Raw genomic sequence first — 14308 nt, 5'->3', positions numbered from 1 at the left:
AAGGAGTGTCATTCCAAACCCTTCAAGGAGCACATTTTTCATGCTGTTTGGATAGTCCCCCTCTGTGGTCATCTCCCCTCCGAGGGTCCTCCGAGGTGTGGGCGCCTCTGCTCCAGGGGTACCGAGAGGCAGAGCTTTCTCTCCAGCCTCCCCCTCGGCTGAGCCTGAATGCCCTGGGCTACTTCTGAAATAAACTGGCATGAGCAGATCAGGAAGGTGACACAGAGGAACTCAAGCAAGGATGACCCAGTGAAGGTACAAACCCTGGGAGCCGCCTCTTCCTCAAACATGGCTGGTTGGCCAGCATGGGCTAAGGGGGGGCCAGGAACACAATCCAGGGTCCTCCCCTGCCAGGACCACCTCCCAAGGTCATGAAACCCCCACCTTCCAGGCGAGAGCAATCCCCACCTCTGGTGAGTCTTCTAATACTTCACTCAGAGCCAGCAAACCCAAACGTCAGGAAACAGAGGTCTGACTACATGTGTGTGGACCCGGCTTTAAAAGAAAGGAAAGCTGGAATAACCCCAGTAGGCTGAGCTGGAAAGTTTGCCTGCAGGGTCCATACCCCAAGCAAGCAGCCCATTAGCCTAATTGGACATTTTATCTTTCAACATTCATTCAACATTCACCACCAGTCAATGCAGGTGCCCTACATCGTGTCACCTAAGGTCAACATCTAATGTGAGGACTCCCCCCACTGTGACCTCATCCAGTCTCATGGTCTTAAGCACTACCTAGCACTGATTTCCTTGAACTCTAAACTCACTATTCAAGCCCATTCCTGTCTCTCTCATTAGCATGACCTCTGTGAAGACAGTGGCTTTGTTTTGCTAACAGCTATATTCCCAGCACCCAGGGTCAGTGTCTGGCACATAGTATGTGCTCATGAAATATTTGTGGAATGAATAAGGGCAGGGAGGACTCCAGTCCCTTCATCCAAGTTGCACTGAACACCTACTGTGTGCCAAATCCTGCTGAGCCCAAGGGAGATGAAAAAGACCAGTCTGGTCTAAAACAAACTACTCGTCCATGGAGCCCCAGACACCCCAACCTCTGCTGCAGGCTTGGCAGTCTCACCTCTGCACTGCCCAGAAAGGGCAGGTTGCCAGAGAAAAGAGGGCTGGGGGGGAATTGCAAATACTGTCTGTAATCCTGCTCCAGCCATCTTCAACAAAGCCTTGAGGTTAAGGACTTGGCAAGGACCCCTCATTAATTAGCACCCCAAGCTCCCCGGGACTTGGCTGGTTGGCTGGTAAGCCATTAACCCTATGGCTTCCTGGGGAGCCCAAAGCCTGGCAGGCAGGACCAGGACAAGGCTTGCAATGAAGCAGGGCAGACTACCATCAATCAAACCTCAGAGTGGCAACTCTGGAGCCCTTACAGCTGCCCAAGGAAAGTCTTCCCTTTCTGCAGAGGCTGTAGCTTCCATCCCTGTCTCCCTCCCCCATGTGAACCCCCTGCTTGGGAGGCAGCTCAGGGTTACAGGAAAACAGTCTCGCCTTCTCCATGGTTTTCTCTTCCATCGCCTGCAATGGGGTTTGAGAGAGTGGGATCTTCCCCAAATTTCTGATTCTATACCCACAGCCACAACCACAAGGTTTGTGGTCAAGGCAAAATGCAAAGCAATTTCCAATAAAGTATTAATGGTTTTCAAGTAGAGGATACAAGACACAGCCACTATTATTAGCCTTCAACTCTTATCTGAAGGGTCCAAGGGGAGAAAATTAATTTCTGTGTGTGCAAATGATATACACCAACAGATATTCATATATATATACCATACACACCCAAAATCTGGTTTCAAGAAAAAACTTGAATTTCTCTATAACCCTTTTATGTCTTCTGTCAAGTCTTCCCAAATATCCAACTCATCAACCCTGTCCATTGAGCACTTCTAAGCAGGAGAAAGAAACTGGAAAATATAAAGAAACCCAAGGAGTTGCGGGCAGGCCTCATTAAAAGAGAGGGTCTTTGCTGACTGACCATAAACCTTTCACCCAAGTGGGTTCCTCCTCTCAGCAAGCTTGGCCCAGGGCCCAGCTACGTGCTGTGGGGAGAGACGGTGGTACCTGGTTCGCAGGTTCTCTGGCTGGGGTGGGCCATCAAACACCGACAGAACATCGAAGTCCTCCTCCAGGGCGAAGGACTGGAAGACGAGCTGGATCCGGTGCTGGTCCTCAGCGGTGATGGTCCACGTGCAGTTGGCGTAATTGGGGTAGCCGTATGGGAACCCTGGGCTCTCAACTGTCCCATTGGGACCCTGCAGTTGGAACGTGCAGTTCTGGCCTGGGAGAGAGAAAGGGAGCAGTTCAGTGTGGCCTGGAGAACTCCTAGAAGCTTCCAGAGAGACAGGAGCACTGTGTTAGAGAATCATGAACCCGCTTTTCCAAGTGCATCCTCGATGCCAGCCCCACGCTTGTCACAGAGGGGGGGAAGACGGGTGGCTGACACTGAGTGTGAGCCTGTTATGCCGCGCACTGTCCAGGTGGTACAATGAGCATCACTGTGGCCAAGCCTGAGAACAACTCTGTGAGGTAGGACACTAAGGCTCAGAGAGAGTGGACAATGAAAGGACAACCAGACTAGGCAGCACGTGGACTTCCCCTTTACATTAGATGCCAGAGTGAGGATTTCAACCTTCTGCACCTTCCACAGCCTCCTGACTCTGCAGGCCCCTCATCTCACCTTCTATCTTCTCTCTCTTCTCACTCTCCATAGAAAATAAAAGCCATCAGTGGGGATCCCCTGTCTTCCCAATTCCAAACCCATCTAGCCTGCCCTACGCTGTCTTCCTTCTTCCAAGAGAGGAACCACCTCTCCTTCAGTCTTACCATTAAGACAAAAAATGGGGTTCTATGGAAAATAAGTTCACAGAGTGATCTGATCATAAATTCTTAAATGGACAGGTTATCTTGGGTAGTCCTGCCCCAGGCCTGTAACCTCTTTAATAAAAGGTTTATCTTTGCCTGAAGCAAGCCTTGTCCATTACCTCTGTGCATCTAGGTTAACAGGCCTTTGAAATGCCTCTTTTCAGACCCCTCAGAAGAAAAACCACCCTCAAGAGAACACATATTCTCATTAGCCTATAATCCCATTCCGGCCTGCTTTCTCCTGCCTTCACCCTTTCATATAATCTTCCTTACTTCCCTCCCTAATTCCAAATGCATGAAAGAAGATGCAAACTGTTTTCTAAGTCTGTTGAGATCTTGCTTCCAGGCATATCCTCTGGCTCAAATAAACTTTTGAAAAAATTATCTACAGGTTTGGATGTTCTCATATTGACAACATAATCCTTCCATGTGCTCTTTGGATCCCATCCCTCCCTCCGCTTTACAAACCTTGTATATGCTTCTGTCTACCATAGGATATACATGTTTAAGTGTTTCCTCTCCACTGGAACCTTCCCATTTTAAATGTGCTCAAGATTCTATCATTAAGAAAACAATTCCCACTCTACTCCTCATTTCCCACCAGCCTTATCTCTGTCTTCCCCTTCACAGCCAAATTTCTAGAAAACACACCTTTTTACAAGCTTTGTCTCCATTTCCTTACTTCCCACTCACTCTCCAGCCGTCACTTCTGCCTTCTGGTTCCAAACAGGTGTACTGAGGTCACTGAAGGGTCCAGGGGGTCACTTCAGTCTTCATTTAATAGCATTCTCTCTCAGCTGCCTCTAACAGTGTTGCTCATATACACCCTCCTTGTGAAAACAGTCCTCCCAGGCCAGAGTCTCAGACTTCACTGTGTGTGTGCACAATGCCTGGGGGCCAGGCTAAAATGTAGATTCTGAACCACAGCATCTGGGTGGGGCCGGAGTGTCTGCTCCTCTAAGTCACTCTCTGGTGAGGCTTTGATGCTGCTCAGGAACCCCCTGATTGCTGCTCAACAAGAAAAAAATCACTTAAGGTCTATGAGGGTCTCTGAACGGTCCGGCCCCTAGTGACCTCTTAGCCTTGTATCCACTAGTTTCTAGTCAAACCCCACCCTTCTCAGTCATCTGTACCTGATGCACTCTCTGACTGCACAGCCACAGGACCTTTGCATATGCTATTTTCTCTGCCTTGAACACTCTCCCCTCCCTACTTGGCATATTTATCTTTCAGATCACGGTCAAGTGCCTCTCCTTAACTAGAACAAACCCCCCATTATATGCTCTTGTGACACCATAACCTCTCCTTGGTAGCACCTATCATAGAGGCAAATTCCCATGCTTCCGTGTGATTATTTCATAAATATCTATCTCCTTGCCAGGCGATAAGCTCCATGAGAAAGCAGACTATATGGGAGTTTTCCCATTTTTAAAGCCACAAACCAAGCTCAGTACCAGGCACTTGGTAAGTTCTCAATAATTTAACACACTGTATTTGGTTAGACACTCTTCTAACAACTTTACATGTATTGACTTGTTTAATCCTCGCAATAGCTCTATAAGGTGAATACTATAAAAATCATCTCCATTTAACAGTTGAAGAACTAAGGCAAAGATAAATTAAGGAAGGGGCCCAAGGCCCACTGTTACTCACGGTTGGGATTCAAATGTAAGAAGTCCACCTCAGATCCACCTGCTTAACTATGATGCTAATACAATGACTCAACATTAATTTTATTTAAATCCCACATTAGGGATAACTGACAAAGGACAGTTAATCTCTAAAATGACTAATATTGAAAAAATATGCTGTAACACAAAGCATCCCAGTAAAGAGCAAAAAGTTTAGGTCTTCTGAGTAAATGCTAAATGGGCATTTAATGAAATAAGACATGTAAACCTGATTAAAATAGCATCTGGGACCAGGAGAAAGAATATTTCCTTAACCATCATTTTAGAACAATTACCTACGTGGTACTTGTGGTGAAATACCTGATTAAGATCAGGAATGAGATAGAAATGCTACTATCACCTCTGAGATTTCACGGCTTATTGGAAGAGCCAGCCCATGCGACACAAGGAGAGGAAATGAGAACCGAGCATATGGTTTACAGATGATATGTTAATATACGCAGAAAACCCAGGAGAATTAATTATAAAGTTATTAGAACTAATAAGAAATTTTAGCTAAGTAGCCAAATGTGAAATAGACAAAATCAATAACATTCCTATTACCAGAGACAGATGAAAATTTAAAGAAAACAGGTATTGTTTATATTAATTACAAAATGCATATAATACATAGAAATAAACTTAATATGGACTGTGTAGGCACTGTATGAAGATAACTTTTATAGAGGGATAAAAAAATTTTGAATAATTGGAGAAACATAGCATAATCTTGAGTGAAAAGACTACTGAAAGGTTAATTTAGAATATTAACCTTTTGAGAAGTTATTGAAAAGTTAATTTATAAGCTGAATGCAATTCTGACCAAAAGCCTGATGACCTGTTTTAAATTTAGTAAAATGATACCTAAGTTTAACTGGGAACATAGGCATTTACAGACAATGCAGAAATTTTAAAAGGTGGTAGATGGAGTAGCCTTATCCTACCAGGTACTAAACAGAACCAGCAAATGACACTTACGAGAATAGTGTGGAGGAAGTCCAAGAGTGGACAGTCAGAACATGAAATGATATTAGAGAAATAGCCTTAATACACATAAAAACTGAGATATGTGTAAGACAACATTAAAAAATCAATGAGAAAAGAAACACATTTTTGCAGGGTCAACTAATTAACCTGTTTGGGAAAAGAATTATCTCCTTGATTCACATCACATACTAAATACATTCCAGATAGAATAAAGAGTTATAAATTAAAAAGAAGGAGGAACTCTTACCATTTGCAATGGCATGGATGGAACTAGAGAGCATTATGCTAAGTGAAATAAGCCAGTCAATGAAGGAAAAATACCACATGATCTCACTCATTCATGGATAATAAAGACCATTATAAACTTATGAACAAAAATAGATACAGAGGCAGAGCTGCCTCAAACAGACTGTCAAACTGCAGCGGGAAGGCCGGGGAGGGGAGGGGGGCAGAAGGGGAGGGAGGGTAGGAGATCAACCGAAGGACTTATATGCATGCATATAAGCATAACCAATGGACATAAGACACTGGGGGGTAGGGGAGGCCAGGGGATTGTCAAGGGCTGGGGAAAAAAGGAGACATATATAATACCCTTTGTAATACTTTAAGCAATAAAAAAAAAAAAGTTAAAAAGAAACCAAGCCAAAAACACTTAGAAGAGAATATTGGCAAATTATGATCTAACTGTGATTTTCTGAACATAAAAGCTGTGGAAGATACAAGATTGATCATTTTATACAAAAAAATATTAATGGCTGTATGTCAAAAATAGAAGCAAAATGAAAAGGCATATAGAAATGGTAGCTAGGTAAAAAGCAATATCCTTAATATAGAAAGAATTTTGACGAATCAATAGGAAAACAACAAGCACTATAACTAAAAAACTGAAGAGGGTCTTGAAGAAGTTAGTTCACAAAAGAAGACATAAGTGCCTCCAGAAACTAGAAATATATTTAACCACAATAACAATGAAATAAAACTTCTATCTCTACAACTTCCAAAGGAGTCCCCTAGTTCACTTCCCTAAACTTCCCCTCACTGCCAGTGACACCAGATCTTCTGGGCTCATGCTCTAAAACCTGCCGGGTGATGTCACTGTATCATGTCACTCATGCATTCATTCATTCTTCTAGGTTCGACCCTGGGATGGGCCATGCACCTCAGATCACAAATTAGATATAAACAGATACATGTACAAATCCCATAAGAGCCACACCTTAAAAGCTACCCTCACTCATGTCCTGGACAACCATTGACACCAACATTCACCACCATCCCAGCATCCCAGACTGCTGCCTTGGCTCAGACTAGCACAGTTCTGCAGTTTCTGATTCAGAATCTGGGTATTAACAGTGAAGAAATAGGTGAAGGAGGTTCAGAACAGAGCCCCAGGGAACACTTTCCATGTACAAGGTATAAGGAAGGTGACAGAGTAGGGGCAGGAAGGCAGGCAGAATGGTGAGAACAGAACCAGAGGGAGAAGGTGATTCAACGTGTGGAGCACCACAGAGAGGCTAAGATGAGGGTTTGGGAGGAGGCCTCTCAGTCTGATGTCTAAATGTTCATTCTAGAAATAAGAACACTGAGAGTGGGAGCTTTGTCCTGGTTCCTACTTCATCCCCAGTGCCTGAATTCAAAAAGTATTTGCTGAATGGATACAGGAATTCCAGCAAAGGCAGGTGGCAAGGGAACAGAGACCAGATTATAACAAGTAATGGCAAGATTGGCTGGTGAGAGGGTAAAGGCCGCTATATTTTAAACAGTAATTTATACACTTTTCTCATTTTAGAAAATTTGAAAGATACAGGCAAGAATTAAAAAAAAAAAAAAGGAAACATCATAATCCTCACCTTCCTTCCAGAGGCAACTGCTGTGAATATTTTCATTTATTTTTTCTAATTTTTTCATGCATATTTCACACTGCTGAGATAATGTGTATATAATTTTGTGGGGTTTTTTTTTCAGTAAATTATTCTTTCGCCAAATCACAGGAGGTCATGGGAGCTTCTAATAGGCATAAATACCCATACACACAACACAAAGATTACAAAGAATTCGTCTCTCCTCTCTTTCCCTTCCATCCAACCCAAAGTAACTGAAGGCAGGTGTCCTGCTCCAACCTTCTCCTCTCTCATGCAAACAAATGGACACAGTAAGGCAGAATTTTTATTATTTTGTTTCAAAAGTGAAATCGGTGTTCAGCTCATTTCTCTGCAACTTGCTTTCTCACTTAACAATCCATCAGGGACACCTTCCAGGTCAGTAGATACATATCTAACTTCTTTTTCATATAAATGTGTAATATTCCAGGGCATGAATGTATCTCAATTTATTCAACCACTCCCCTGCTGATGGCCATTCAGTTCTTTTCTTGGTTTTCTTTTGCAACAATTCAGTAAACATTATAACATAAGCTTTTCCCCAAGATATTGAATCTGTTCATAAATAGCATTTCAAATGGATGCACAACATTCCAATATATGATTATACTCGAATTTACTCAACCATTCCACTACTGTCATACATTTCAATTGTTTCTGGATTTTCCCCCATCCTATATAATAAAAGGCTAATATGCAAATCGACCAAACAGAGGAACCGGTCGCTATGACACACACTGACCACCAGGGAGCAGACACTCAACGCAGGAGCTGCCCCCTGGTGGTCAGTGCTCTCCCACAGGAGGAGCGCCGCTCAGCCAGAAGCCGGGCAATGGCTGGCGAGAGCAGAGGCCTCCGACTGCCTCCTTAGGCCCCAGGGGGGAGTGGGCCTAAGCCATCAGTCAGACATCCCCCAAGGGCTCCCAGGCTGCGAGAGGGCACAGGCCGGGCTGAGGAAACCCCCACCCCACCCCCAAGTGCACAAATTTTGTGCACCAGGCCTCTAGTTATAAATAAGACTCCTAGGGAGGTCTAGTGACAGAATGTTGGTCAGTGCAGTGGAAAATGCTTTTCCATGGCCAGAGTCCCAGAACGAATGTTCACTTTTGCAATAGTGGCATCCAGCTTCGGTTTCGGGGGAGGGAGGATATTGTCCATATCGGGTTGGCTGACCTCTGCGACAGGCATTGTCAGAGGTGGGTAGACAGGGCTGGAAGCCTGACTGGTTTGGAAGTCTCCCTGAAATCAAATGTGTGTTTGTGAACTAAGAAAGTTATAACCCAGGGCACTCCAGACTGAAATGCCAATAGAGTGGGAGCCTATGCCAAAGTGGCTGAAAGTCCTTTCATGCCTATGAAATGCTGAGCTTTTTCCAAGAAAACAGCTACCTGTTCCTCACTTCAGTGACCAGCTTGCTGCCTTGTAAACAGGAATGCTGCTGTAGACTTGCATCTGAGTACCCAAGATGGTGTCTGCCTTCTCTCACCCATGCCTGCAAGTCAGCGCAGCTACCACATATGACCCATTCTGAGCTCAAGAACAATCCTGCAGAGCTAGACTCTGCAGGTTGTTGTGCACGTATTTATTTTTAGATGATTTCCATAGGACAGATTCCAAAGTGCAGGTTACAGGATCAAAGGATGTGACCTTAGTGAGGCTTTGGCTCTGTTTCACCCATTGGTTTCTTTCCAGAAAAAGTACACCAATTACATTCTCAACAGCCTGTGCAGGAATGCCTACCTCAAGGCATATTCACCAACACTGTCCACTATCCCAATGAGAAGTTTTTGTCTACTTGTTAGGTGCAAAAAGTGCTATCTTATTTTATTTAGCATCTCTTTGTGACTCAGATTCAACATTTTCAAACTTTTCCTAGTGATTTTAATTCCTCCTTTGGGGAACTAGCTGATGAATTCTTGGGCTCATTTTTCAATGTGGTGTTTTTTCTGATTTATATACTTATACCTTCTGAATATCACTGCCTTCACCAAGTGATCTCATGATATGTTTGCATGGCTTCTCCAGTGGCCTCCTTGAGATTTTCTCGTATCTTTATCTCTAGCATCTCACTCAGTATTTGCCCACAGTGGACACTCAGTACCTATGTACATTCTGTAGTCGTTTTGGGACTTTTTATGCTGTTTGACATAGCGTTTCTCAATTTTATATACTTACATCTTCCATAAGCTCTTAACATTTTTCTTATCAATTTTTACTAACTCTTTACAGATTCAGGATTTCACTCTTTTGTCAACTTTGTTGCAAACATTGTTTTCTACCTGGTTGTGTCCCTTGTTTTGTTTAGATTTTAGACCATGTAGATTAAAATGTCCCCTTTGTACAGGCAGTCACATTTACCTATCTCTTTCTCAGTAATATGTTTCCTTTTTGGATGCTTAGAAAGACTTCACTCTGGTTTCTCACCTCACTCAAAAGCCAAGGTCCTTATTGTGCCTCAAAAGCCCTACCTGTGGACACCTACTGCCCCTTGACCTCCTCTCCTTCCTCTCATGGGCTCATCCCTGTGATCACCATGCTGCCTCCTGGCTGTTCCTTAAGCCCATCACTCGCCCACCTGGGGACACTTGATTTGCTCAAGGTACAGCCCAGAAAGCTCTTCCCCCAATTCTGTGTGATCCCCTCCCCCCTCGTTTTCTTCAGTCTGAGTTAAATATCACCTCCTCTGGCCTCCCTCCTTTCAAACCAGGTGCTCCAGGTTCCTGTTTCATTTTTCCGCAAAGCACTTAGCACCCTCTGACATATGTTTTCCTGTTTATCTTCTGTCTCCTCGACCTTCCAACAGAATGCAATCTCCAGGAGAATGTGGGCAGGGGGCTCTTTTGTTCTCTGCTTTCTCCCCAGCACCCAGACTTGTACCTACACTCAGCAGATATTCACAGTCGAGCTGTTGGTTAAATGAATGAATCCATGGATACTGCTTATCCATCCAGCTCTCTGTATTTAGAATGCTCTCTCTCTAGTTCCTTCACCCCGCTATCCCCAGGCACTTCAACATTGGCAACTTCCTCGGGAAGCCTTCTGGGAATCCTCCAGACAATGCCAAGTCTTCTTCCTTTGTCTACTCGTCCTTGGTGAATGAATTAGTGAATATCACTGCCTTCACCAAGTGATCTCATGATATGTTTGCATGGCTTCTCCAGTGGCCTCCTTGAGATTTTCTCGTATCTTTATCTCTAGCATCTCACTCAGTATTTGCCCACAGTGGACACTCAGTACATATTTCTGGAACGAATGGATGAGTGAAATGAATTTTTTTATAGTGGTCAGATAACACCTAGCATCTTCATTTGTTTGTGTATTTATGCTTCTGAAGGTGGCTTTATGGAAAGGTTACAAAAAATATGGTTTCAAGTTTCCATTATACCATTGAATACATTGTGGACAATTTACATAAAGTTCTTTCCTTTTTTAATATATCTTTATTGATTTCAGAGAGGAAGGGAGAGGGAGGGAGAGATAGAAACATCAATGATGAGAGAGAATCATTGATCGGCTGCCTCCTGCACACTCCACACTGGGGATTGAGCCCACAACTGGGGCATGTGCCCTGACCAGGAATCAAACTATGACCTCCTGGTTCAAAGGTCAACCACTGAGCCACACTGGCTGGGCTATATAAAACTCTTTAAAACTTAGTCTCAGTATCTTTAAAATTAGCACTCACTTCTAGGATGGCTATAAAGATTAATATGATAATATCTGTACCCGACACACTGTAAATGATCAATAAATACCAGCTAATCTTTCAGTAAAGGTTTATACTTCTCTTTATGTAGGTCCCAGTCACATCTTGTTAAGGTTATTCCCAGACATTTTATGCTCTTTTTGTTACTCTAGTGAATGACATTTTTCCCATTATTTTTTCCTAGCTGTTATTACTGATATACAGAAAACCTATTGATTTTTATACATTCATCTTGCATCCAACTGGGTTTCTGAACTCTTATTAATTCTACCGATTTCTCAGTTGATTCCCTTGGGTGTTTTAGTTACACAATCATGTTGTCTACCAATAATGATAATTTTGAAGAGATAACTCTTTTGAGAAGTTTGGCAGGAAAATTCAATTCAATTCTGCAAATATTTATTGACTGCGAAGGTCAATTTTGGACAAATTTAGTAGAAGCTGCCGGTGGGACATCCAGATGGAGATGGCCAGAAGGCAATTAGGTCTGTAGACTGGAATTTGGGAGCACAGTCCGGGCTGGAGATATGGATTTGTCGGCGATGTTCAATTAATGAAACTGGCTGAGAAGAAAACACAGAGGAGAGCTGCAGAGCTGGCTAAGGAATCATGCCAACTGAAGACAGCTCACCTGCCACATGGAGGGCCAACTGTGCCCCTCGAGTCCATGATGGGACTCTGGCCTGACTCCATGCATGCCTGCTGGCAGGGGCAACTTGTCTGCACAGATGGGAGAAGCCAGGGTCAAACACTGTCTGTGGCCTCGGCTTTTACCCTTCAGGAGTGAACCAGAGGCCACGGGTGGAAAGAAGCTGGCATGGAGCCTCGCTAGCCCCTCTCTCCTATACATCATGCTTCAGTCACACCAAAATAGCTCATCATCTACATAAACACCGTACTCACTGCTCCAGATCCAGTTCACACATAGCACCTACTCTGAGGGGCTTCCCTGTGGTTTCCTGGGCAGCTAGGTTCTCTCTCCCTCTCCCTCTCCTTCTCTTGTAGCCATCCACCAAAATCCAGGCCTCTTCCCTCCCAATCTGAGTCTTTCAAAAAAAAACAAATCAATAATGGCATGCCACTTAAAATCCTTCAACGGCTCCTCTGGATAAAGCCCCAGATCCTAACTATGGCACACAAGACTCCAGGATTCCCTTCTTGCTACTCTTTCTGTTAAATGACACTCCAGCCAAGCCCAGCTCCATTTGGTTCCTTTAATGCTCCACACTCCTTTGCTGACTCTGGGTCCTCAAACTTGCTGTTCCCTCTGATTGAAGCATCCTTTCCCCATCCTCTGGTCTGGCTGACTCCTATTCATCCTTTAGGTTCACCACTCCAAGGAGAACTTTTGTCCCTTACACTAAGGAGTGTTGTCCTCATCCCAACACACACCCAAGCACACACGCTGCTGCGTGTCCTCACCATGCCCTGTGTCTCCGTCATCACACGCAGCACACATCATGGTATCATTCAGTGTCTATCTTCCCCAGGAGGTGCGGATTCCTTGGGGCAGAAACTGTGTTGTCACATTCACAATGATCTCCAGCACGTTGCCTGGACAACAGGTGCCCCAAGAGATCTGCATAATGGCTGCACCTTGCACGCAACTCTACTAGGTCACACATCCCTCCTACCTGCAGACCCAGAGCTCCTCCCAAGTCTGCTTCTCTCTGCAATCCTAGTGTCAAGCTCAGGGCCTGGTATAGATGGCAGATGTGCATTGAGTTTTGGATGAGAGAATTATCACAGGTGTTTCTAATGATGTTGTACATTGATTTTTTTTTTTCCCTAGCAGTCTTAACAATCAGAGAAATTTCCATTAATGTTCGACAGTCTAGTCCAGGGTTTCTGAACCTCAGCACTATTGATATTTTGGGCAGGATAACTGTTTTTTGTTTGTTTGTTTGTTTGTTTGTTTGTTGTTTGTTTGTCTGGTAGGGGACAGTTTTGTGCATGTAAGATGTTTAGCAGCAACCCTAGCCTCCATCCAGTGAATGCCAGGTAGCACCTCCCAACTGTGACAACCAAACTGACTAAAGAAATTGACAAAACTCCGCTAGGAGGGAAAATCACCCCTCTTTGAGAATCACTGGTCCAGTGCTTAGCTATTTTGGAATTCTTAATGAAAGCTAGAACTCATCTCTCTAGAATAATACATATAGGAATCTACCCTCTCACCTTTTTCATTCATTTCAGGGGACACACAGGACGAAGCAGCCCACGCAGGGGCCTCCCAGACCAGAGACTCTTCACCTTTGTTGTGCCATGGCCCCCCTCTGGCAGCCTGGTGAAACCTTCTCAAACGATGTTTTTAAATGCATAAAGCAAAATATATAGTTACAGTGCTATGTAACTTTCAAAATATTTTGAAAATTTGTCATATAGTAAATACAGGTACTTCTTCATTAATGCATATTAACAAGATCCAGCAGTGGGCCTGCTATACACTGTGGTCTGAAGCATAGAAGCTATTTCTGCAGTCGCAACAATGGTACTGTTCTATGAAAATAAGTGTGATCGGATCAGTGACAAATTCATAGGTACTGCTAACACAGCAGAGCTTTGTTGCCTGTCTTCACAATTCGTAGAAATGCTAAGTTTCAATAGGAGATTAATGAAGAAAGATGCAATTTTCCCCACTTAAGTTAGGGACCTCCTAGATTATATCAAGAACCCAGAAATCCAAACCAAATTCAATCTTCCATTCAGCAAGTCTGAGGAGGGCTGCTTAGCTCCAGACTATGTGTATGGCGGGAGAAGGGAGATGAGGGAGTGAATTTTATATATGGTCCATGCCCCCAATGAGTTCACAGTGGAGTATAAGGACAGAGAGACAGACAGACATAGCCATTTTCCTAACTGCATCTCCATTTGACAAGTGGTTCAGGGAGACATCACTGTTGGATCCCAGGGGAACCATAGGGAACATATACACACACACCCAGAAAGGCTGGTGCTTTTGTACAGATCTGAGCAAAGGATTAGCTTTTATCCACATGCTTTACTATCTCCCTAACATTTGCAATGACCCATTAAAATGGCTCTAACGGGCCCCACCCCTACCACTTTACACATGAAAGCACTAGAGCTCCTCAAGGTTGAAGAACATGCTCAAGGTCAAAAAGGTAGCCTTGGAAGAGCTGGATTCAAAGCCAGATCTGTGCAGAAGGGAAGCTCAGGCCCCTCCCCCTGCAA

At 43.9% G+C, this 14308-nt stretch overlaps 1 protein-coding gene across 1 annotated transcript in view; it reads right to left on the bottom strand.

The window, feature by feature from the left end:
• Nucleotides 1-14308, bottom strand: part of CSMD2 (CUB and Sushi multiple domains 2) — a 565161-nt gene that overhangs the window by 503852 nt on the left and 47001 nt on the right. Inside the window, exon 2 of the mRNA XM_059686241.1 lies at nucleotides 2070-2286. Coding sequence (XP_059542224.1) covers nucleotides 2070-2286 — 217 coding nt within the window. The remainder of the gene's footprint in view (nucleotides 1-2069; nucleotides 2287-14308) is intronic.

This window comes from Myotis daubentonii, chromosome 3 (genome assembly GCF_963259705.1).
Source record: "Myotis daubentonii chromosome 3, mMyoDau2.1, whole genome shotgun sequence".
Taxonomy (NCBI): Eukaryota; Metazoa; Chordata; class Mammalia; order Chiroptera; family Vespertilionidae; genus Myotis; species Myotis daubentonii.
The sequence above is the reverse complement of the archived record's forward strand: the minus strand, read 5'-3'. Positions and strand labels throughout refer to the sequence as shown.